Source organism: Lichenostomus cassidix, chromosome 2, assembly GCF_008360975.1.
Source record: "Lichenostomus cassidix isolate B80296 chromosome 2, HeHo_3.0, whole genome shotgun sequence".
Taxonomy (NCBI): domain Eukaryota; kingdom Metazoa; phylum Chordata; class Aves; order Passeriformes; family Meliphagidae; genus Lichenostomus; species Lichenostomus cassidix.
The window spans coordinates 131,220,327-131,244,564 of record NC_139482.1 but is presented as its reverse complement, the minus strand read 5'-3'; the positions used below and the strand labels follow the sequence as shown (position 1 = coordinate 131,244,564).

At 42.1% G+C, this 24,238-nt stretch overlaps 1 protein-coding gene across 6 annotated transcripts in view; it reads right to left on the bottom strand.

Annotated features, from left to right (window-relative positions):
• GRHL2 (grainyhead like transcription factor 2) overlaps positions 1–20,554 on the bottom strand; it is a 66,092-nt gene extending 45,538 nt beyond the window's left edge. For 3 of the 6 annotated variants that reach the window (XM_085053330.1, XM_085053331.1, XM_085053332.1), the window contains exons 1-4: positions 20,420–20,554; positions 7,440–7,629; positions 4,415–4,482; positions 2,465–2,849 (exon numbers count right to left, since the gene is read on the bottom strand). In XM_085053330.1, coding sequence (XP_084909456.1) covers positions 2,465–2,849; positions 4,415–4,482; positions 7,440–7,629; positions 20,420–20,439 — 663 coding nt within the window. In that variant the 5' untranslated portion in view covers positions 20,440–20,554. Of the gene's footprint in view, positions 1–2,464; positions 2,850–4,414; positions 4,483–7,439; positions 7,630–19,270; positions 19,405–20,044; positions 20,317–20,419 lie in introns of those variants that run through there. The other 3 variants (XM_085053333.1, XM_085053335.1, XM_085053336.1) reach the window with 3 other exon arrangements.
• Positions 20,555–24,238: the final 3,684 nt, after the last annotated feature.

The window sequence follows — 24,238 nt, the reverse complement described above, 5'->3', positions numbered from 1 at the left end:
AAAAATAAGACAAATTAAATACTGTTTGATACAATCAAAATGCAAATACCAACAAAAGTATAACTATGTTTATTTAAAGACAACTCAGAAGAAACCATCAACCATTTAAAACTCAAAATACCTAAAAACTGGAGTGAATATTAATACTAGTCATATTTTATATGAAGGTTAGAGGTTAACATTGTAAAAAACACACAGTTTACTTACCTAACCTCAAAGCATTTGTTTATACTATAAAGAACTAACAAACTAAGCACAGCTAAACAAGAAAATGAAAGAAATGAGAAGAGTATATTTATATAATTGTTAAAATTGTATCTGAAGAACACAGCAAGTGATTGACCAAAGTGTCCACTACCACAGGGATCTATAAAAACTCAGCACTCCTTCAGTATAACACCACTAAGTCACTCCATAAATGTTTTGAAACCATTTCTAAATGGTTATAATGTGTTCAAAAATTGAGGAAGTATTAGAGCAAATCCAAACCCAGTCATTCTCACCAGTACTTACGAAATACTTTGTAAGCACTTAGGAAAACTAGTAAGAACAACTGCATTCCTACTTCTAAACACTAATTTAGCCTAAGTTTCTTTTTGTATGTTTTGACATTATACCTTATGATCCCCCCACACCTGCTTCATCCAGCTGTGCCTACATAACAGCATGTGGCTGGAGAAGAAGTCAGAACATGGCGAGGCGAAACACATCCTGAGATTTGGGTAGTTGAGAAAAAACAAAGGGACAGACTCAGTGTTGAGTGAGGCTGCAGCAGGGTGGCAAAGCTCTTCTTGCTCCCATGCCATATGCTCTTGAACACTAGGACACCAACAGTGGCACATACCTCACCTAACAACTATGGCTGGCAACCTAATGTTAATTTTTCAGTGTCCCTTGCAGTGTTAATAGGGGAGGTGAAGATGGAGAGAAGTAAGTGCACCTAGAAAGCCACTCCACCCACTTTTGGCAAGAGGATTTGAACTGATTCTTTCTCCACAGACTGCAAAGAAAGCCTAGATGACAAGTACTGCATGCTGTTATTAACAAATAATTTAAAAAACATGTAACAATATATTACCATTGTAACAAAATTACCATAACACAGAGTTTGGGATGAAAACCAAACAAATAGATGTAAAGTTCCTTTTTACGTCCAAATTTAACAGGTTTGCATGTTTGACAGCTCTCTGCACAGAGCAGATAGGCTGTTTGGGAACCTCTCAAAAGCATGTCAGTGTAATGGAATCACTCTGCTACAGGACCCCTGGGAAAGCCATGAGTATGGTACCAGAAGAGCCGTTTACCAATAACAATTAAAAATAGCTGAAATAATGTGATTTGACAACTCAGAGCAGTATCTCTAATCCAAAATGTTATCCTACTGATTTTAAAATCGGAAGCTAGATTTCTTAATTATTTATTCATTTAGTTGACCTACATGTGTTTGATATCTGAAAATAGATTTCACCTCCAGACATCCCGATCTATGTAGCTCATGGAGACGATGTACCTTCCTATAATACGTGTACACAAACACATAGTAAATTTCTCAGATACTCAATCAGGGTAGCTCAGCCTGAACGTAGCTTGCCTTGTACTTCTGTTACATTTACCATTTTGTAGAGTTTGGAGGAGAGAAACCCTAGGGGAGGAGTTTTACCATCTAATATCTCTAATTAATTTGCAGAGGTACTGTCAGTTTTAAATAGTCTTTACCTTTCTACATTTCCAGCTTGTTTGCATTATTCTGCAGCAGGCAAAAGCAGCCAGAGGATACTCACCATACTAAAGCTGACTGTAAAATTACTTTGACTCAGCATAACTGTACTTAGAGGAATACTTAGAGGAATACTTAGAGGAAGCTCTCCTTGCCTTTTCTCTCGTCATTCCTGTACATATACATGTAGTTGTTCCTTGCTGTTGAATTCTCTGTTCCCCTCTATTAGTCCAATTCTGCTACTTTTTCTCACTTGCTTGTGTTGCAGAATAGAGCTTAATGCAACAGAAAGCTTCTGGGTTTAATCAGAAGCAGAGGCTGTCGCTACTCATTTGCACTTTCAAAAGAACACCTAGAATTTCCCCATTACAAAGTGGCTGCTAATTTTTACTGTTATGAATAGGTCTGAAGGCAGATCTTGTTAATAAATCTTCTTTCAGAGTGACAACTATCCTCTACTTGACACAATATTTCCGAAGACAAAAAGATCAATATTTATTATTCTCCGAATTTTCTTTAAAATTGTCTTCTGAAGTGCCTCATGATGCTCCCCTATAATCAGGGCACAGACTGACAGGAACACAGTAAGGAGTAGAAATTAATTTGTTGAAACAAACATCACTGTTCTTTTAATGGCTCTTCTGGACAGTTCAAATCTCCTTATCTTCCCTGCAAGCTCAAATATCCTTATCTTGTTGACAGCTTTTTATTGAGTTCTTAGATGCTAATTTGAGGTGAAAAACTTACTTCTGTTCCTCCATCTTTGAAGGTGTCACTGTAAGTACTGTCAGGAGTACTGCGCTGATCATCTTTGAGATAATTTGTGTGGGGAGCAATGTTGGACACTTCGTATGGTTCAAAGATAACCCCTCGGTGCTCCTCATTTTCTCCTCTTGCATAGTGTGTTTGTGGGGTCATAAAAACAGGGGTGAATTCCTCTGCTTTAACCACAGTCACTCCGGTCCCTGTGATGGGCGTTGAGCTCCCAGACACATTTGTGTTGTATTCCCTTTTGGACGATTCCAAAGGATCTTGGTTCAAGGAAAGGTTAACTGGCACCGTCTTCAGGACTTGCACACGGTTCTCTCCCCCACTTAAGTTACTCTGAGCTTCTGTGGTATTAAGACAATTTCTGTGAGACAAAACCAAAAAATGTTATGAACTATCCTGACAGAGGAAATCTCCTCCTTAAGTAGCTTAATGGTCTTAGATGTCAGGGGAGGGGATTTTTCAATTCTGATAAGGCACTGCCATAAGAAGCAATATATTAACAAATACTAGGCAAAAGAAATTATGAGGCAAGCGGAGAGGTCCAGAACTCTTTCATAAATAGGGAATGATAATACATTTGATTTGACCCACAAGTGTAAGACTTCTTACAGTAAATTTTGGGTATCCAGGGTTGCTCTTGCCTTGGCTTATAATTTGGATGCAAAATCAATTCAGCAGTGCAACAGCCTTTAGATACAAAATAAGAATAAAGGGTAAGGCAAGGTATGGGCTACCCACAGTAGATAATTTGCACATGAAATAGGCAGAATATCAACAGCAAAATTCATACACTGATGGCATGTTCTTTCAGGCTGCAGACAGGCCACTACTGTTTGCTTAACTCTGGTACCAAATGCTCTTCTAAAAGAGCAAGCCCAGGAATCCCATTGTAGCAAAGTAGATCAGTAACTATTGTGGCTGCAAGGTAACCTCGGCAGCATTCCCATATCCACCCACAGTTGCTGTTGAAAGCAATCTGATTGCTGATAGTAGTTGTACTGACATAAAATTGTTAACTCATGAAACTTTTACTAGGTTGGAACACTGCTTTGTTTTTAACCCAGGAGAAACGCTTTGACACTACCGTTCCTCTCTCTTGGCTTTCCACTGAAGGCAGTTTTGTCAATCACACTCAATTCAGGAATTTCTCTGATCTTTGTAAAAGAAAAACTGTCCCTCAAAAAACATTTCATAGCCTATTTTGAAATGGTAACTTTATACTACTACCCATTGAAACGTTCACCTTATGAACAGCTAGTGCAGATAATTTAAGGCTGTCACAACTTAGCTACGTTGAAATAGACCTTGTGTCGCTCATCTCCATCAAAATTTTATATAGAGATACCTTCCAGTACATAAAAATGTCATTTGTTCTCCAAAAATATACCCCCTTTCTTTTCTGCAAGTCTTAATAGTAGGAGGCAGCTTCCTTTGACTCAAGTCACTTCTAGCCTACAGAGAAAAGCTGAAATCTGAGAGGAGTGAGAAAAACATTCAAAGGAAATTATTTTAAGATAGTTACTTTATTTGCTGGGCAGACCCTAAGTTATGTTAAATAAGACTTCATAAATTAGGTTACTGAGGCCAAACTACTCACTTTTTGCCCTTCAACAAGAAAACAAAAACAGCTAATAGCCAACTATCAATATAATCTGGTTTTACTAATCTCAGCAGCAGCAGCAAAACACCACCAAACACAAATAGTAAAACTCTCTGCTACTTTGCAAACGGCATGTTTGAGAATACTGTTCATTTCTCCTAATAAATTAAAAGTAAAAAGGAGAAAAATATGCTTCCCAAAACAGCCTGCATTCTTTTAACTTTTTAAAGAAAACCATAAACCCCTTAGGCAATCACAGTCCCTCCAGTTCACAACTGATCAACACTTTTAGTAGCTGGGTGTATGATTTTGAATAAATACTGTACCTTTTATCTTGGTCTTCTTGATTATCACTCACTTTGTTAACAGACAACAGCCTTTTATCTCTGGGAACCTGAGAACAACACCAGGCATGGGGTCAGGTAAATGCAACTGTCAGGCATTTGCAGCTTCAGACTGCCCTACTGCAACAACTAGAAAAATGTAACTCTATCAGTGTTGTCTAGTTCACAGATGCCGGGAGCTGTTTTTCTCTGGAAGACTGATTGTGAACAGAATGAAAATTTCCAAAGGGAAAAAACCTAGGAATTGTTTTCTTTTCTAGTTCTTGAGCACACCAGTCAAGAGCAAAATGCTCTTCTTTATGTCCTATCTTTTGAATATCAAGCTATCTCAAAGTCAAAGCTCATATTATTCCAAAAACACACACACACACTTTTCACTGACTAAAACAAGATGAGAAGGGAGATATGATGCTTTGATAAGCTCTGCACTGAGACCATTTTAGCTCAGACAAAAAAGGCTTTTCAATTAAACCATAACTACCAGGAAAGTCCTCCTGTTAAAGAGCAGCCTGGAGAATGCAGGACTCATACCTATAGAAAGTTTGTGGATCTTTCCCTTTCGTAGTATTGAGACAGGTCAGGGCATGCTGGTATGTCATCAGAAACACTGACTTCTGCTTTGCTGATTGCATCAACAGCTATGAGAAGTAAAAATCCAGTCAAATCTGGCACCTTGACAGACTCAGAATTGACACCAAGTGACTTAAAAGGTTTGTATTTGCATGTATCAGTTTCCTGACACCAGCACAGATATGAAATCACCAAGGGCAAAGTTGCTGCCATGACAATTTTTTCTTTTCTTATTGAACCAGCAATTTGAGAATTAAAACTTCTAATCTATCTTTTGCATAAGAAGACATACCCACTCCATAACAGCAATTAACTCAGGCCTAAAGAGCATGAATAGACCTAAGAATGGGCTAAAGCCATGCTTTTAACTTTTAAATATTTTAAAGAAATATCAGAAAAATATCTGACTTTAGAGGAAAAACAATAGCGCAGTGCATTACAGTACCAATGATAACATCAACTCTATCTGCAAGACAGCAGCAGTCACAGAGTTCTAGCTAGAGCCTTCCTTTCTTTTAGGGACATCTCCTTTCACTATTAAGCATGCTGCTGGTTAAAAAACCTCTTTCATATATTTTTGAACTGGGATAAAAGCCACAGTTTACATATTTTGATTCCCCTTTTAAGATCATATATTTATCTTTGAATAAGGATCTATGTTTAGGTAAATATCACTACAAGAAAAAGGATAAGTTAAAAAAGTTGAAGAGTTAAACTCAAGTCCTATTGACTGGAAAAAGTACTTCAAAAATATTATCCAGCATGTCAGAACCAATGAGCCAGATAATAAATAAGGGCAATTAAAGAGTCTGGTGCACTGGAAGTCCTCTACACTTCCACATTATAGCACAGAGGTTAAGTTTTAAGTTCCTCTTTGGGAGTATCACTAAGAGTTATCATTTCTTCTTCATTTAAGACAAAAATAGTTAAGACTGAATGCTGGAAATGGCTTTGAGATGTTAATCCCACCTTATTCTATCTGAACCCCAAGTCTTTTGCAACTGCCTGGAACAAGGAACCAACATGTCTTTTAGAACATGGTTTTGAGAAGGAGAATGCTGTTTTCTGGTTTTATTATAAAAATCCGTCCGAATAATGAACTGCCGCATACAAAAGTATTACTAAGACAGAAGCCAGTACTCCAGAAGCTCAGACACATTCTAAATTTTGTCAATGCATATTTATTTCACAGACTCTGGCACTGTGGTAACTATGTCAAGCAGAGAAAAGGACCTTATTTGTCACTGAGAAAGGTTTTCTCTACTGATAAAAACACACAGAAGCAAGGAACATCTCTTGAAATATAATCAGCAAAGAGATTAAAACAGTATTTAACCACAACACTGCTATATGACATCTTGCCTACAACCCCTTCTCCTGAACACTCAATTAATGTAGCAGAGATTAAAAGAAGAGTCCATTCTTTAGAAGCATTTATACAAATACTAGAAGCAAAAGTTTTCAATTTCCATTCGTGTTACTTCTTCATGAAAGGGGAGCTGGCATTGCTGTGCTGGCTTTCACAGAAGATGATCTGTCCAAGGCAGCCATAGCTGGCTTCAGGAGCATGGAGACAGTCAAAGTGAAATGAAACAATTTCATACTCTAGTGCTTGGGAGGCAACACTGATTCCATTTGCAGAGTACCAAGGGATCAGCATGGGTTTCAGAGTGACATTTTTGCATGACATAGAGATGCACCCTGTAGGACTCTCCTCTGATTTTAGCAAAAATTTCAAACATAGCTTTACCTAAAACACTGTTTTTAATATAAATATATGTATATATATGTCTATATAGATACATATAAAAGATGTTATCAAAATGGTATGTAAAGCCCTGGGTTTAGAACATGACAAACTGAAACTGTGTCAGTACTTTTCCTGTAAATTGACTTAGATCTCTGGCTCTGTGTCCAGCTCCATTTCTGTCCTGCAAACTTCCAGTGCAAGGGCTACACTTCACTGTAAGTTTTTATACAGCCTACGGCAATCATTATACAAACAAAAATAACATGGGAAACTGTCAGATGAGAGATACTCCAGTTAAAGAGCAAACTAAAACATGTGTGGAATGAACCAGAAAAGGAGACAAACCAACAGATAGACATGGCCTCCCCTTTCAATTCACACTTTAAAAAAAAAATATTGCAAGTATCATCCAATGTTCTTGCAAAGGAAGAGGAAGAATACTATGCTCAAAAAGAAAATATGGTACAAAATGCAATATGGGAATTCTGATTTTGCTTTTTTCTCTCCAGAACTAAATACATCAAAACTGTTTCAGACAGGCTTCCTATAACAGAACGAGTGCTTGATGCAAATATTAGAGAGAAAACAAGATGCTGTGACTTCTGTCTTTGAAAACTGGCTCTTTTGATGCCTCTTACAGTGGTCTCTGCTAGTGCAGCAGGGAGGGATAATGACAGAGTTACCTACTTTATAATAGTCATACAATAGGCCAAGAGCAGCAGCACTGTCCTCATCACCATTTATGCTCATCATAGCCTTGGTGGCTGCTGTTAGGGGATTCTCCAAATACGACTTCCAGGCTTCATCTTCACTGGTGTAGGCTCGTCTGGTGTTGAATGAAGTGTCATTTGGCACTAAGGCCACAAGTCGCTTGTTACTGCATAGACAGGAAGAATAAAATTGTGATCCAGAAGGGATTACTTTATTCACAAGGCATGGTAAAGAACATCAAATAGCTCAATTAAAATTATACAATTACATCAAGCAAGCATCTCTGTATTACACTTGGTGACATAAATACTTATCAGTATTAGGTATCTTCAGCATTCAAAATTTAAATGCGTACAGATCTTGTGATAGCAATTCAAATGTATTTTTACTAATATACAGATAGAGCTACCAAAATATTTTAAAACTATGTGGGAAAAAAAATGAAGCAACAATGTAAGAACATTTTGTTCCAGTATTTTTGCTAGATGTACACTTGATTATGGAAAAAAAAATCCAACATTTAACTGACATAAGAAGACATTAATGAAAAATAACAAAAAGCCTCTAATACTAATCTAGGGTTCACCTAAAACAGAGTATAGTTCAGTATATTAACTGGGTACCCCTTAAAATTGAGCTATTCTCTGCTTTTAGAATGCAACTTGCCAGTAATTTCAGAGAAATTTTCTGTAATAGGACATAAGCAACAAGTCCAGTGGACAGAACAGAAGTCAACATATTTGGTCACAATTCACACTTTATCACTCTCTGCATCTAGTTATAGACCCGTGGTAACACACACAAGACCATTAGTGAGTGGGATTTGCAGCAAAGCAGTTTCCTCCAGACTGAAAGTGGTACAAACTGACCACTGCCTGTGTATACTGCATGAGAAGCTGCTGCACCACAGCTATGGCTGAAATTTCCAGTGTGATGGAAACAAAAATGAAGATAATAGCACCTGCTTTTGCAAACTGTTCAATAAACTTATTGATAACTACATTAAAAAAAAAAGTTACAGGCCTATTACATAAGATAGTAGGCAAACAGATTAGGCAAGGGAAATAGTGAAGTGAGGGGTGTGCTGCTTCGTGGGTGTTACAAGAGCACTGTCAAGAACTGTGGCTCAAGTTACAAGGATCACAACGAAACTTTTAACACATTACACCTTACAAATTTGAAAGCTGCAGTGATCACAGAATAACTAAATATATCAATTTAACTGGTGAAACTAGTAGTTATTCCTGGTGACCTTCATAAAATACTTTTTGCTGTCTTCTACATAAAAGCCAGATCAGTAGTCAGTCTCCTCTTTCTGCTGTGCCCTACCTGTAGTGGTGCCAGCTCCACAGATCTAACCCAACCAACTGCTGCTGTTGCACAGAGAGTGGCATTTAAACTGTGCAAACAAGACTTTTATTTGTTTTCAGAACTAGGATTTGATAAAAGCACAACTGAACCCACGCAGTAAATGCTCTTGGATGCCGGGAGCATGCCTTGCTTGGCCCCCAAGCCGCAGTGACCAGCAGAAGGCTGGGGCTGCACCAGAACTCCGCTGTGGTGCAAATCCAACCTGCAAAGTGCGTGCTCCAGTGTTTAAGGAAGAGAGAGGGATGGTGGAGATTATAATCTCTATGGTACAGAGTACTGTTTACAAGTTTCTTTATTTAATGAAAAACAAAATAACCATTCTGGTACAGAGCACAGTTTTATGAGCTCTGTGGGGGAAGAAAGCATTTCATAGCTTCGCATCAGAAAATACAGCAAATAACTACAGTACTGATTCTATTTTCCTTTCATATAAAATAACTGGATTTTCTGAAACTTTTTTTTTTTTTTGGAGGACCTTTCTGGTTGGTCTTTTGCTGAAGATTTTTGTCCCTCTTTTTTCCACATATACATTTGTGTTGTTACAGGTTTGCTTCAGCAAGTGAAGCCGAGCATAAATAGGAGCCTAAGGAAATACAGAGAGAACTGCTAGGCCTGCTTGCCTTTTCAATACCTTATTGTTAGCAACTCAAATCAGATTTGCAACAGCCCTGCTGTTTGTGCCAGAGGTAGCTGAGGGCCCGTTGCCACTCTGGAGTAGTCAATTCTCCCTGGCTCAGAGGCAATTATTCCAAGCAAGGATTCTCCTTTCCTCAACAAAGCTCCCCTTCAGCTAAATCCAGGCTGTTTCACTGCATGGGCGTCTGGCCGTTGCAATGCACAAAATCCTGCTCTCCCTCCTTCCTGTAGCAATCTTCCCTTACAATCAATAACTGCCTTTTGTTACTCAGAGCACTCACAGACGTGTGACAGTCATAACTGATTTATGAGCACTACAATCAGACAGCAAGATCCCTTTAAAAACACACCTTCTAAGACTTGGGCTGTGCTTGCCTCTAAAAATGCTGGAGGGGAGGAGTCAATCTCTGCTGCTCTAACTTAACAAGTCATCTTAAAGCAGTGACCAGAGTGCAGTCTCTCAGAAGTGTGTATATGATTGTGTTGGGGACCAGCCAAAGTAAAGGGGATAAATACTCTAGAAACAGCAACTCAGTAAGTAAACAGTTGGGATGTTTGGGAAGGCACAGGTGCATAGACCTAGAGCCTTCCCAACATCTCTCCAGAACATGTTTTTTTCTAAAACACAGGTTTTCAGATTTGAAAACTAAGTATCTGTCTCCTCTGCCTTGAGAGATGGTCTGCAGCATAATCAACTGACACACTCGTGTTTACTCTGCAAATATACTGAAACAATAGCACTAAGAAAAATAAAAAACTTCCTCATCACCCCTATCCCTGTAATCAGCTCTGTGGGAGGTTAATGGTCAGAGCTAATTATCATGATTTAACATAGTCAATAATTTCAAAGATTACAGCCAAAGCAGTCAGCCAAAACAATTGAGCTCACTTTAAGAAAACTTCTCTATTTAATAAGGTCGTTTGGATGAGAGGGAGAGTTTCTCTGGAGAAATGAGACTCATGTACACACATGTATTTTGCTTTCCTTTTTGCACAACTGCTGAACCTCCTGGACGATTTCAGCTAAATGGGACAGAGGGGTAGCAAAGTCCTCCATAACCAGAAGAGACAAATACATTGTATTTTAATACATGCCAAGAAAACCCAACACCATAAGTGGGGCTCTACACAGATAAGCTCCCCTGGTCTTGTCAGTCATCCTTCCATGCCAGGGCAGCCCCAGCTGTTCCAGCTGTGCAACTGATGACAGCTGGTAGCTGTTTGGGAGGACAGCTACCCTGGTGGCACCTGGACCATGTGGAAGACAAAGGGTGACACCTACAAGTAACAGCAATCCCCCTGTAGAGCTGCTCTGACCATTCGAACTGAAAGAAAAGCCTAATTTGGAGCCTGCAATTAGCAGATCCATAGATCTACGGATCTTATCAAGAGCTGCAAATCCATCAGTGACCACATCCACCAAGAACCACACAGTTAAGGAAGAAAGATAAGCTAAGATTGCAAGACTCCCACTCAACCTGACCAGCAACACCAGCAAATACCTGCTGTAGCCCCAATCACATCCCAAAGAACCTGCTAAAGAGCAGAGAACAAGAGCAAGCCTTGCTGTGCCCATTCCTCACCTGGGCTAGCCTACACCCCTCCACCTGGGAGTCAGGATGTGTGACAACCAGAACACAGCTGTGAGGGAGCACGTGTACAAGCCAAAAGCACACCATCATTTTATCATGGAGAAAACGCTGAAGAATTCAGGATACTTTGTGTCTAAAAATTAAATGCTTCCATTCAAAGTATCACTTGAGCTCCTCGCGAATGCAAAATATTTCCGTTGTTTTGTGTCAAACAGTAATAAGGGTGTGAGAATGAAAGGTATTTTCTGGAGAATGGTCTAGCTTGGAGCTAGATTGCTCTGGCACTGGAGCATTTATGTCAAGACTAAACTTCAGATGGCCTTTATTTTGCAAAATCTTTTTTCCTTCCAACTGTTTCGTAGAGATTTTTCTGTTCATACCATCCAACGTGATTTGTGTGTTTTTTTAAGAAAAATTTTGTAATAAATTTTCCAGATTAAGAGCAGTTACACTGATTTTCTTAAAATTTATTTAAAATTAAGATTACAGAACTTTTATATATACTTGTATGCTTGTATAGGTGTTATAGATGTCCAAAAACTTTTCCTTTCAGTTACTTTAGTACAACAATGTAAATTGGAGAGGTACATTGTACTTAACATCAATAAATCAGCTAAATGGAAAGGGCCAGCCTTTCAAACTCTTCCTCGGATTAAAGATAATGAACATACAACAGCCATCCCTTGGGGCTATAAAATCCTACTACAGGCAAATTCTCACCCAACTTGAGGCAATTTGTGAATTAGTTTACAACGAATCAGAATTGCCCATTAACACACTCATGAACAGTGGTAAAAGGCTTGGGTGATCAGAGCTTCCTTTTTATTCAGAAACAAAGAGCCCTGCCTGTCAGTCTCTGGAAGACAATTTTGATGCTCAAGAGCTTTCTCTTGAATATGTGAAGTCCAAGCAGTCCTCAATTTCTCAGCTGTATCTGCCGCTGAACATAAAGCAGACTGATGCAGCCATGCTGCAAGTACAGCTGCATCCTGCTCCATCATGGTCAGCATTACATCCTGATCCAGTTGGTGCTAGTGGGAAAGAAAGCCTCTTCCTACCTGCCTCACGTCTTTTGCCTTGCCCAGGAAATTCAACCCTGAAATCCAAAGGAGATTGTTTAAACTGCCAAGGCGAGCATCTACCCCAGGCATTGCCATTTTTCAGTTGCAGGGGTTTCGGTCCTTTGGTGGGATTTTTTTGTTGGTTTTTTGGGGTTTTTTTCACATTGCATTTGTTCTTACAGCAAGTTTTAAAAAAAAAGCCAAACAAAAAAAAACAATCAAAAAGTTAAAATCAAGCTGCTCCATGCATATACCTGCAGACTTCTTCATGCCCTGCCAATGCATGAGGACTTTCCCCTCCCTGCAGAGGCTAGCTGCCAGATGGGAACACACAAGTGATGTGTGTGAAGCAGGAGAACGGGAGGAGTTCCAATTCCCAGGTTTCAGCCCAGGCCTGAGCCTGCCCATTCTTACACAGGTGAGATAAGAGCACCAAGCACTCCTGCACACGTCCTCTGCAAACTGTTCCTTCAAGAGAAGGGATACAGGCTTTGGTCCATACAGCTGTTGTGAAGCATCCAGAAATTTTAGCACTAGTCAAATAACCGGAAAAGGTAAGACAGACTCATGTCACCCTCGTTCCCAGCTCAGCACATCAAGGCATTGGATATTTACCATAAGCTCCTTGTTAGCTGCATGATAAGAAGGTGAACAGGGAAACTGTCTCCAGTCTGGAAATACTGGGAGAAACACAAATTCTAAAACATGATGCTAGCCAAAGGGACCACTTCTGTTGTACACAGACATGTATCACACACCATGTTGCATCCTGGTCTTTCCTCCTTTGTGTTACAGTGCAAAGTCAAAGAAACAGTGAACCTGTGGAACACCCATGTTTCATATGGTGTGACAAAAGGTTCAGGAGCATGCTCCAGATGCATCCAAAATCCAGAAAAGGGAGCAGAAGTGCTCACTTCAGTTTCAGCACAGCTAAGAAGGGCAGAGTATGATCATTTACAAACGTTTCAGTAGCTCTAAAGCCCTCCGCAAGTTTATTGTACACTTCCACAAATCTCTCTTCAGCTACAAGACAATAAAACAGATCTAGAACAGATGTTCATGCAATTTGTCTTAAAATTAATCCACATACATGTGAATTCGCTGGCACAAAGTGAAGTACTATGACCATTTAAAATGCAGGACAGATCCCACAGAAGCTGCGCAAGTTAAACTTCAAATTCCAGATCATAAATTTCTGCCTGTGCTCATTACACAGAGAAGTATAAATCAAAGCTAGCCCTAGTGCTTGAAACCATTCGTTTCAAAGATCCTAATGTTAGTTTTGGCCCAACTTTACTATATTCAGAATACTACTTTACCTAGATAAAGTTAAAAACAAAACAAAAAACAAACAAAATACCACCAAAAACCCCCAACAACTTGTATGGCTCATTGCAATTTTTGATTTATTTAGTTTAAAAAAGCCTTGATACTTATCAGGATTTATTGCCAAGGGTAGAATTAAATAGTCTGCAACACTGTTGCTTCAATTAGATAATACGGTTCCGTTAAAACTACAAAGGAGCATAAATGTTTAACAAACAGGAAAGTTATGGCCCAGCTTTATATGTCTCAGCATTTTGTTTTTCATAGCCGACAATCACACCCTTCCCAGAAGCACAACAGGTCTCCAAAATGTCCAATCCAATGACTATAAAAATATACAAATGAATTGAGAGTGAAAGAAAAAAATCAAAGCATTTAGACCACCAGGAAACGAAAAGGTAAGATGGCCTCTGGCCCAGCCAGAAGTCCATACCAAGGAAAAAGCTCCCTTTAAAGAGGCTGAGTCATTTTGCCTTCTAATGAATGCAAGTTTGGGACTCTTGCAATTTTGGGACAATTATACTTTTTGAACACAAGACAAATCTGAACAAGATTACACACGTGAAATGATTAAAAGAAATTATTTTACCGTTACTGAACAGTCTGAGAGGAAGTAAAATAATATATTAAGAATAGCAACGAGTGGCAAAGCAGACTAGTTTAACAATTAGATGCCTAGTGAAGTTTTATTTGTTTTTACTCTGAACCAAAATAACTTGAGCATGCAATAGTGATTAAAGAGATTAAAACAAATAGGTGATTCATTAACATTGACAAAAAATTATTACTAACTATGTCAAAGTGGAAGTATGAACGAGAAATCTGACACAAGGATTAAATACATACAGTAAATACCTACTGAAGAACTAGTTCAAGTAGGCAATTACTTACCCTGAGACAGACTTTTTATACCTATGATTTCAGAGACTTTTTTTTGTTTAACTTGTAATTAAATATTATTTGTACCAGACAATCTTTTGTTAGTCATGTACTAAGCCTGTTGCCTTTTTTTTTTAACCAAGAAGAGTCTTACAAAAAAGGCAGGTTTCAGCACATTTGTAAAAAAAAAAAAAAGCACTGATATCTCAATAAATGAGGAAAAACTGAAGCTCACAGCATTTCTCCAGGAGCTGACAGAGTTGATCAGAATTAGCAATTACTTAGAAGCTTCATAGCAGGCTATGCTGTTTTCCCAAAAAGCATACTTTGAGTGTGCACAGCATCCAAGGTTGTTTTGGCTGACTTGAAGCAGCTAGAAGCAGACTTTAAAATTAAGAACAGGTCATGACAAGGCTGCCCAGACCTCCTGCAATTTAACCTGACCCTTGGCCCTGTGGTCCTTGTTCATTCACTGCTTCCACGGAGTTAATGGAAATGGAATAGTTACTGCACTGATAGCACAGATTGCTGTTTTTTCAGGATATTAAATCTTTCATGCAGTCAGAAGGAAAATATGAATTCAACAAGCAAACCTGGGAGTCAAGATTTCCCACAAATATTTTTTTTAATATATATTTTTTGTATATAATACAAACCCAAAAATATACTTTACAGAACTATTAAAATACATTATTATGGACTGTAACATTGCCTCCCCAAATTAGGAAAATTAACAAATCTATATATCTATAAATATATATATAGATTTGTTAATTATAAATAGCTATAAATAGATAAATATATATATAAGAAATCTATATATAATTCTTGATGTTTGAGACATACTCTCATGCTATGAGTATGTTGTAATATTTGACTTCACAGTTCACATGTACTTAATATGGTTTCCTCGGTTAAATATTTTGTAAGCAACCATTGTCTTTTCTATGATGTTAGCACTGTAGAAGAACAGAACAGTATCCCTGTATACTAAGATGTCTGAAATAATTACTTCTTTTGACTAGCTAGTAGTGTCCCAATCACTGATTAAAAAGCTAATGAAGATTCACCCCAGGATTAATTCCCAGAAATTTGAATTAATTTTGTACACACTCAAAACAACACTTTCAAATTAAAGTATTTGAAATGTATTTCATTTCAAATGAAAGCATTTGAAAGTGTTATTTTGAGTGTGTACAAAAAAGGGCACCTTAATTGGCTGTTTCCTATTAAAAAAAAAGGTAACCACTGCACTGGATTAATATTTGTGAAAATATTTGACAATAAATGTCAACTGGTCTAATATCATTTCCCCTTCAGATGTCCCAGCCAGAACAAGGGTGATGATGTCCCTGCTGACCCTTCCACAGGGAAGATGTTAGGCGATCATTACAATCAAGTTAAAGTGACCTGGGAAAATCCCCTCCCTCCTCTTCTGCTTTGATCTTCATTCTGGTCTCAGACTCCAGCACGAGAGATACAGCAGTGTAAACAGCAAGACCCAACTATTTGATACTCTTACTCCTCACAATGAAGCTTATGGATACAAGTTCTGTGAGGTTCTGCACACTGATTTCCCACTTTCCTTGCACAGAAATGGTTTTCTAGGGAACATCTGTGACAGCATGTCTGACATTTAAAAAGTGCAACAACTAAACACATCTAATTCCTGTTTCTCCATTCATTCCCAGATGAGTAACACGTTGCAAAATTAATCTCATTGGATGCTCTATTCAGCTGTGGGGGAAAAAAAAATTAAGCAGTTTGTCACCTAACTGCCACTTAATATCTACGGATGGGAAATGTGTTTGACTCTCAAAGTAAAAAATTAAGAACAAAACACTGAATCCCACTGTAAACGATAAACCCCCTTTATGTGACAGTACTAAATGCTTAAGTTAAACATTATGAAGGCAGTAAATTTACGCACTGAGGAGAAAACAGTAAATCAAAATTACCCTGTGAAGAGCTCAAGATCAACTTCTGCCACAAATACTACCAAGCAGCAATCTGGATGTGAACATGCCTTCACTGACACATGGGAACAGGTCTGAACCCATTCCCACCTACGGGCTCGCTCTCCACTCAGTTATTTACCCACAAGCACATGCTCAGCTGCAGACCCAGGCTGCCCCAAATCCTCCTTTATGTGGGCAGTCTGAGCATGCCCCAGCCCTGGCTACCTGGTGTCCTGAGGAGCTCTCAAACACCCTGGGCTGTGGGGAACCTGATGGGGGCAGTTGGGCAGCCAGCAGAGAGCCACGGCAGTCCCCAGAGAGGAGGGGGAGAGCCACGGCAGCCCCCAGAGAGGCACAGCAGCCAGCATGCTGGAGCCTGCCACAAGCCTGCCCTTCCTGCAACTGCTGGTCCCGACCCACCTGGGACTTCACACAACACCAGCAGCAGCATGGACACAACTGCGGCACTTACAAGACAGATCCCAAATGGTCATACAATTGCTGTGCCTCATTCACAGCAGTACTGCCAATCTCTAAAACCCAGCTAAGTCTAACAAGTAGCAAGCTCACTGATACATTCCCCTAACGCTCTAAAGCCACGACTGGAGTTTTGCAGGGATCACTTTTTTTGTATACTACAAAAGTAAGAACAACTTTAGCCTATAAATGCAGAAGTGTACCCTGGAATCATCTTTTCACCCTGCAAAAGGGATGCTCCCTTCTCCCCACCCTGTGTCCCCCAGCCTTCATCGATCCCCAGGTTCTCTTCAAAGGATCTGGAAATTGGATAATAACAGAAGCAGCAACACAGACTTCCAAAACACTCAGAGTAGCAGGGACACGCATTTCCTTCTGCAGAGATTCTAGTTTGAGCAGTTATTTTCTTAACACCTGCCATTTGCTTGCACCCCCACTGCATATGAACCCAGACCAATGAAAAATGGATGTCAAAAATAACCTCCTTAACTCTGAGCCAGTTCTTTAGCTGCACAAACAGCTCTACTGACACAGCTGAGAAGGTGGAATAGAGGTAGGAACAAGTGGCCACAGCCTGCTTAAGTCAGTACTGCCTCTGAAAAATGCATGTGCAATCATGCCTTATCTCTCCTGACCTGAGAGTTTGTGGAAGCAAGCAGGCAAGACCCAGCTTAGGTAGAAAGACTAAAGGGAAAGACAGGGAGATAGTATGCCTATCTTAAGGATAATCACCCCTTCTATGCTCCTCAATTAGCATTAGAATCAAGCACCTGGCTTATTAGCATTTTCACCTAGCTGTCCACCTTCCTCCCTTAAAGCACTACAGAACCTGTCCCTAATGGCTCCATCCAAAGAGGGACTCTGCAGGCAGCTCTGTGTAGTAGTGCAGCAGGGTCTACCACGTCTCCAGAAAAGACAGCAAGTCCCACAGAACATATTTTTTCACACTTTCTATATCCCCTCCACTGTTCAGTCCTCTACACCGGCACCTTAGTAGCACAAGCCCCATAAAAACACATCCAATGACTCTGACAAATTAACTGACCTCGAAATAATGAGCTCCACTCTCCCATCTTGCCTGTAGGGAAGATCAGGTTTTAAGTAAAAGAAAGACCATGTGGAGGAGAATAATGCACTCTCTGGATTATGTTCTAATTGGATATAATTATAGCCTAAAAAAAAAAAAAAAAAACAAAAAACAAAACCCACCACGAAAAACCTTCCCATGCAAACTCCTCACACCAGTCTATTATCTCATTCCATCTGGTCATCTCTTCTGGAAACAAATGTATTTGTCTTCTCATGTTACACTTGCATATAGAGAGCACAGGGGATTTTTTTATTCTTAATTTCCTTTTCAAACTCTTACCTATCACCTATGAATTCTCTAAACATCTTAACCAGAAACAGATCACAGGCATACCTGCAACGGGCCAAGCGCTGTTACTTGAGGCTGTGTGCTCTGCACTGCTCTTAAGTCCCTCACAGTGGTAACAGCAGCAGCAGCTCTACACAGAGCAGGGGATGAAGAGCATTAATGCTCCAGTCTCAGTAGCTTACATGTATGCCATATTATTCCTGTTGGAAAGGAAGGATAGTGCAGTAGCCCAACAGCATCCCAGACCCAGAAGGAAACCACTTTTGCCCTAGTTTCTTGCATGAGCTAGGTTTCCTCTGCACTGTTTTTCTGATTCAATGCCGACTATGGTGCAAAGTTGTTCTTTTGACCCCCCCACGTCTCCATATTCCCCTCCCACTCCCATTAACTGCCCTTAATCTGCCGCAGCCTAGTTTCTGGCTGCTGAAACTACTGGCAACTAGGCTTGGCCAGAAAGTAACTCATAGGCCCCTTTCACCTTCGTGCAGTTCTGGAACTGCCCATCGCTTTGGGATGCCCTCTATCACTGCTTGTCAGCTCTTCAACAGTTAATCTGGTTCCCCTCCCAACTGAACGACTGCTCTTTCAGCTGTTCCTTCATTCACCGGCACCCCTCGGGGCTCTGTCCTTATTCCCTTCTTTGCACTTAAATCATTTACTGCTCTAATCTGGCCACCTAAGGCATTAGTTCCCATCCCAGCTCAAATGAACTCCTAAACTCCACTCTCAGCTCCTACGCAAATTAGTTTAATTTCATGTCAGTAGCTACCTTCGCACAATCCCACTGTCAGCTGATGTTTGAAAAGGCCAGGCCTAATATTTTTGTTTAATCTTTCCCCTCGGAACCGTCCTGTCTCTTCCCTATCAGAGGAGCCAACCCTGCTGTTTTCTTTTGTCGGGTAATCTCCTTCTTTCACTCCTTGACAGGCTGGTTGTCACCAAGCCTCTCTCCAACATCAGGCTCCTCCTCTCCACCTCCTTCGGCACAAAGGCTCTGGGCAGCCCAACTAGGGCTGGCATCTGAGCGACACCAAAGGTAGCCGAGATCACACCGTGTTTGGGGCACTCCTACCTGCACCGGGGCAGCAGTAAAACAAAAGTGCCACCTCCCGCCCTCCATCTTCCTTACCTCGTAACTCTCCCCAGCCACCTCTTGCAGAAACACTAATCACCCGAGCAGGGAAAATGGCCTTCCCGCCTGGCTGCCTCACGGCGGCTCCGGGCGCCAGGCCGAGCCACCCGCCGCCATGGCGGGAGCGCGATCGCCCGCGCGAGTTGTTTACCGGGGGCGAATAACCCATCCCCGGCCTGGGCCGCTCGGCACCGTGCGCTGGCGGAGCCGGGCTGGCAGGAGCGGCGCACGCCGCGACCTCCGCGCCCACCGACGGCTCCGGACGGCGCTCCGCTCCCCGGGGACACCGAACCCGCCGCTGGCCCCTCCGCGCTCTGCGCGTCCCGGGGGCACCCAGCACCACGGCCGGCGGCCCCGGGAGACAGCGGAGTACCCCTGCACCGCCGCTCTGTCCCGGCCTCGCTACCGCCAGGCCCGGGTGCGAGAGGGGATGCGGCGGGCCGGGGGCCGGCAGGAGCGAGAGGCTTCCCTCTTTTCTTCATCCTTCTCCTTCGGCCCTGCTACTGGAAAAGTTACTTTTTAACCCCGCCGGTCTCCGGGCAGCCACGGGCCCACCCGGGCGTCCCGCCGGGAAAACAAGGTCAGGACGGCGAGGCTGAAGGCGCCGCGTGGAGCGACTGGGGAGCACCTGGGCCGAGCCAGGGCCTTCCCCCCGCCGCCCGGGCCCCCTGCCCCCCTGGCCCCAGCCGAAGGGAGGGAGATGGCTGTGCCCGGCCCTTTGGGGATAAAAGCCCTTTGTTGCGCCAACACAAAAGCCAAGAAGCACTTTACGTCCGGGGCCTTCGGCAGGCGGAGGCCGCTTCTTCCAGGGCGAGAAGCTCTCAGTCACGAAAAGCGACCCTCGAAGTGAGGGGGGGAAAAACAAAACTACACAAATAAACAAAAAACTAAACTAAAAGGGGAATTAAACAAATAATCGCGCGGCCCCACGGCCAGGCGGAGAGCGACGTGCGGGGCCGCGAGCCGCAGCCTTGTCCTCGGGCGCTCCGGAGTGTCTGTGCGCCCAGTTCGGAGTCGCTGCAGGAGGGAGAGGAGGGAGAAGCGCCGTCCCGGCGGGTCCGCGTCCGCCACCGGCCAGGGGGAGCACGGCCAGCCCGGCGGGCCGCCCCGCGCAGCGGGCGCAGCGGCGTGCCTGCGATCACTTACTTGTCCGTCTCTTGTGACATGTTTGATCCAATGAACTCTCTCCCCTTTTCCCGGTGCCTCCGTCTGCCTGGCGGAACTGGACTTTCAGGTCTGTGCAGGTGAAGGTGTGCGTGTGAACGCCCGGGACGGCAGAACCAGAGCTACTGGTAATTCTGCTTTCCTTCCCCCCCTCTCCCGGCTCCGCAGCCAGCCGCCGAGGCAGGACAGGTAGAGCCCCCTCCCCCTGGCATGTGGGGAGCGGCGGGGCTGGGGCGCGGCGGGGCTGGGGCGCCGGCGGGGCTCGGCACGGGAGAGCGGCCGGGCCGGGCGCGCACAGGTAACTTTCCCGAGCGGCGCTGGATTCTTTCACTAAAGGAGCGGGGAGAGGGACGAGCCGCGCGCTGATTGGGCGGCGCGGCCGCCAGGTGCACTGCCATTGGCAGAGGCGCGCACAGGTGAGGAAGGAGCCGCCGCCGAGCGCCAGGTAACGAACGCACCGCGCGCCCGCGCCGGGAGGCACCGCGGGGCCGCCGCCGGCAGGAGGGGAAGGGAAGGGAAGGGAAGGGGAAGGGGAGCCGGCGCTGGGGCGGCGGGCAGCTCCACCGTCCAACAACAGCGCGCGGACGGAGCGGCCCGGCCGGCCGCGCTGAGCAGGCGAGGCGAGGAGCGGCGCAGGGCAGTGGGTGCCCCGTGAGGCTGAGGCTGCCCCTGGCCGCGGTCCGGCTGCCTCAGCTGCCGGGCTGCTCCGTGCCCAAAATCCCCGGCTGCGGCCGCTGGCCTGCGGCTGCCGTCGAATAACGCCCAGGGAGGCGTCGTCCTTCGCAGGACAGTTTGGAAGATAGATTTTTTTCCTTGGGCTTGGGGACTTTTGACCTTTTTTTTTTTCTTTTCTTTCTTTTGACCTTACTAATGTTGGGACCGCCCGAGTTTGACGTTGGGCAATGTCTCTCTGCAGAAGGCGTCTCTCGGCAGCAGGATGTGGTGGTGCCAGGTGATGACACCCACTGTGTGGATGTGAGAGCTGATAGCTGAGCTGGGCGGTGATGGGTGTTGAGGGGTCTGCTTTGTCAACAGTGGAAAACTGGAAGATAATGGTAAAGCTGGAACGGAGTGTTTATTGAGGCTCTGTTATGTAGGGATGAAGTGAATGGAGAGGACTGCAGATCCATCAGTCATCCTTCAACCCAGTACAACCTACTGTGCTCTTTGCCAGATGACCAAAATGGGTTTACAAAGGACAACAGGATCAGGCTGTGGGCACAGCAGCTTTTGACCCTGATGGAGAAGGTGGGGGAGAGGACCTCTTTGGGTCAGTTTGAGAATACGGAGTGGAAGGGTGGAGACGAGACTCTCATCTGCTATCACCTATTCTCAGTCCCCATCAGAGAGGTCAGGACCACATTAATCCTTCTGCTACCACCTGCCCTCGAGATATCTTTATATACTAGGCTTCCAACTTGACTGCTGACAATCTCTGCTGTACAAATCACGCTGAATGTGTAAAGAATGCACCATTATGTTACTTAGTCATCTTTGCAAGACATTTATCTGAATTATTTCAAACCCATGAAATTTATACTAAGTTGAAGGGACTTTTCCATTTTCTACCTTTGATTTCATAAAATCACAGAATTTATGATTCCATGAGTTTGAAGGGACAAACAAGGATTATCAAGTCCAGCTCCTCAATAGGGGAATTTCCCTTGACAAGGGAATGTAGTAGGAGGGATATTAATGGGAATACATATTTGTATAACCAAATATATATGTATACACACAGACACATATGCATATATATATATATATATATATAACATGTTATGATCCGGGGCCTCATCTTCATTTACCTACTGCTGCACTTGGAATCAAGCTTGACTCTGGTAAATCTGTGGTATTATGCCATCACAATCAGGAACAAATATCTATTACTGGGTCTCATGCCTTATCTGTGTTCATAATCAAATCAAACAAATTCAGTATATATCAGTTTTAAGTCAGCTTAAACATAGTCCCATTAAGATTCCTGTCACTTTTACTAAACAGAATTAGAAAAATGCTTTATCTAGATCAGTGACACTTTGATTGAACACAAGATATTAATTAGCCATTCTTCTTCATTTACCAGTCACAGAAAAGAAACATTATTATACAATCTGTGAATCTAGTCAAAAGTTGCCAGTGTGGCCATTATTCATGGCGATGCTTGTATGAATTGTTTTTTATAGTACATTTTGAGGAAGCTGTAAGGCTTCATAAAACACAACAGAAACAGAGTAATTTATTCATAGCAAATGATGCAGTAATTTTGAATGCAGAATTTTATGTAATCTTAAAACAAGTTGGACCTCTCAAATACATTACTATGTATTGTTTTCAAGAAATAGTGGTAGAATGCTATAACAGTTTACATTACTGAACCTCCTCCTGTTAACTGCAGAAATGATAAGGTTTCTTTCCCAAATGATAAGGTTTCTATCCCAAATAGTTGTTATGCTGAAAGAAACTTTGAGACCTGAAAAGATTACCTGTCTGAGCACCATCAATAGGATTAACACAAGTTTGGGTATCCTCTTTCTCTTTATTAATTTTTCAATTATGAGAAACATTTGGATGTTGTTGTGTGTTCATTTCCCACCCCACCACTCCTCCCCTCCATTTTTTCCCATATGAAATGTATAGGAAGAAGGAGAGGAAGATCAGTGATGAGCACATTTGAAAATGCCACCTTCCCCAAGGTAGGAATGCTGCTGATACGTGATTTTACAAGAAAAGAAACTGCATTTGATGCCATCTGTAGTCCTGGACCAAACCCAAACTGTAACTCAAACTGAAATGGAGTTTGTTGTTCTAGTACTGGGTCAAATACAAAACTGCCTTTAGCAGCCTGCTCTCAGGAGAGATTCTCAGGAGAGATGAGGTAGTCAGGAGACTGAATTACTGCTAACCATCTTAGGAGTTGTTCCAAGGTCAAAGTTAGGAATATAAGTGGAAAATGCAGTAATTAACTTTTGATTTGAGGTAGTTGGAGATGACAACTATTATTTAGTTAGAAGTTGCTTACATAGAAAACTATACCCTGAAAATTGTTTTAACTAGGAAGATAGGCATAGGGCTCATAGTTTTCTGGATGAGCCCTTTGCTTCACACTGCAGGCTGGAATCAAATTGTCAGAGTCCACCTCTAGCTGAACAGGTCAAACAAGTCCTTCTTAATCCAGCCTGATGCTCATTCTTCATGATCTACAAGATTATTATAAACTAATCTGTTAGTCATTGAAACATCAGATAATGTTATTTCTGGGCAGACCAGTCTCGCTTCCTGTAGCATCAAGGCTGTGTAGAGCAAAAATGGAATAGTCATGCCATACATTATTGAAAATTTAGGACTTGTCTTTGGAGTGTACAGGAAATATTTAAAATAGTAGACTACTGTTTTTCATATGGTGCTTGCTTCTTTGTGCAGTAGCTGATAGTTTTTTGTGGCACTGTAAGGATTCAACTGTGAATTGAATTGTGTAGAATTCAACTCTCTAAAGCTTTACCTCATATTTACGCTATTCACTCCGTAGCAGTGAATGTCGTTTAGACTTGCCAGCACTGGGTAAAGGAAATCAAGTGTACAAATAAGGCTTAACTAGGCTTACTAATTGCACCAAGTACTTAAAATAGACTTCAGACAACTATTAAGAGAAGTCTATGAGATAAAAGATGTTGGAGAGATATTTATGTCAAAACAGTGTTGTAAAGAAGTTCAGTGAGAGAGCAGATGTTTGAAAACAACTGTTTTCAGTAGGCAGTGATTACCATGTATTTTTATTTGTGTCTCTCTGTCTGATGGCTG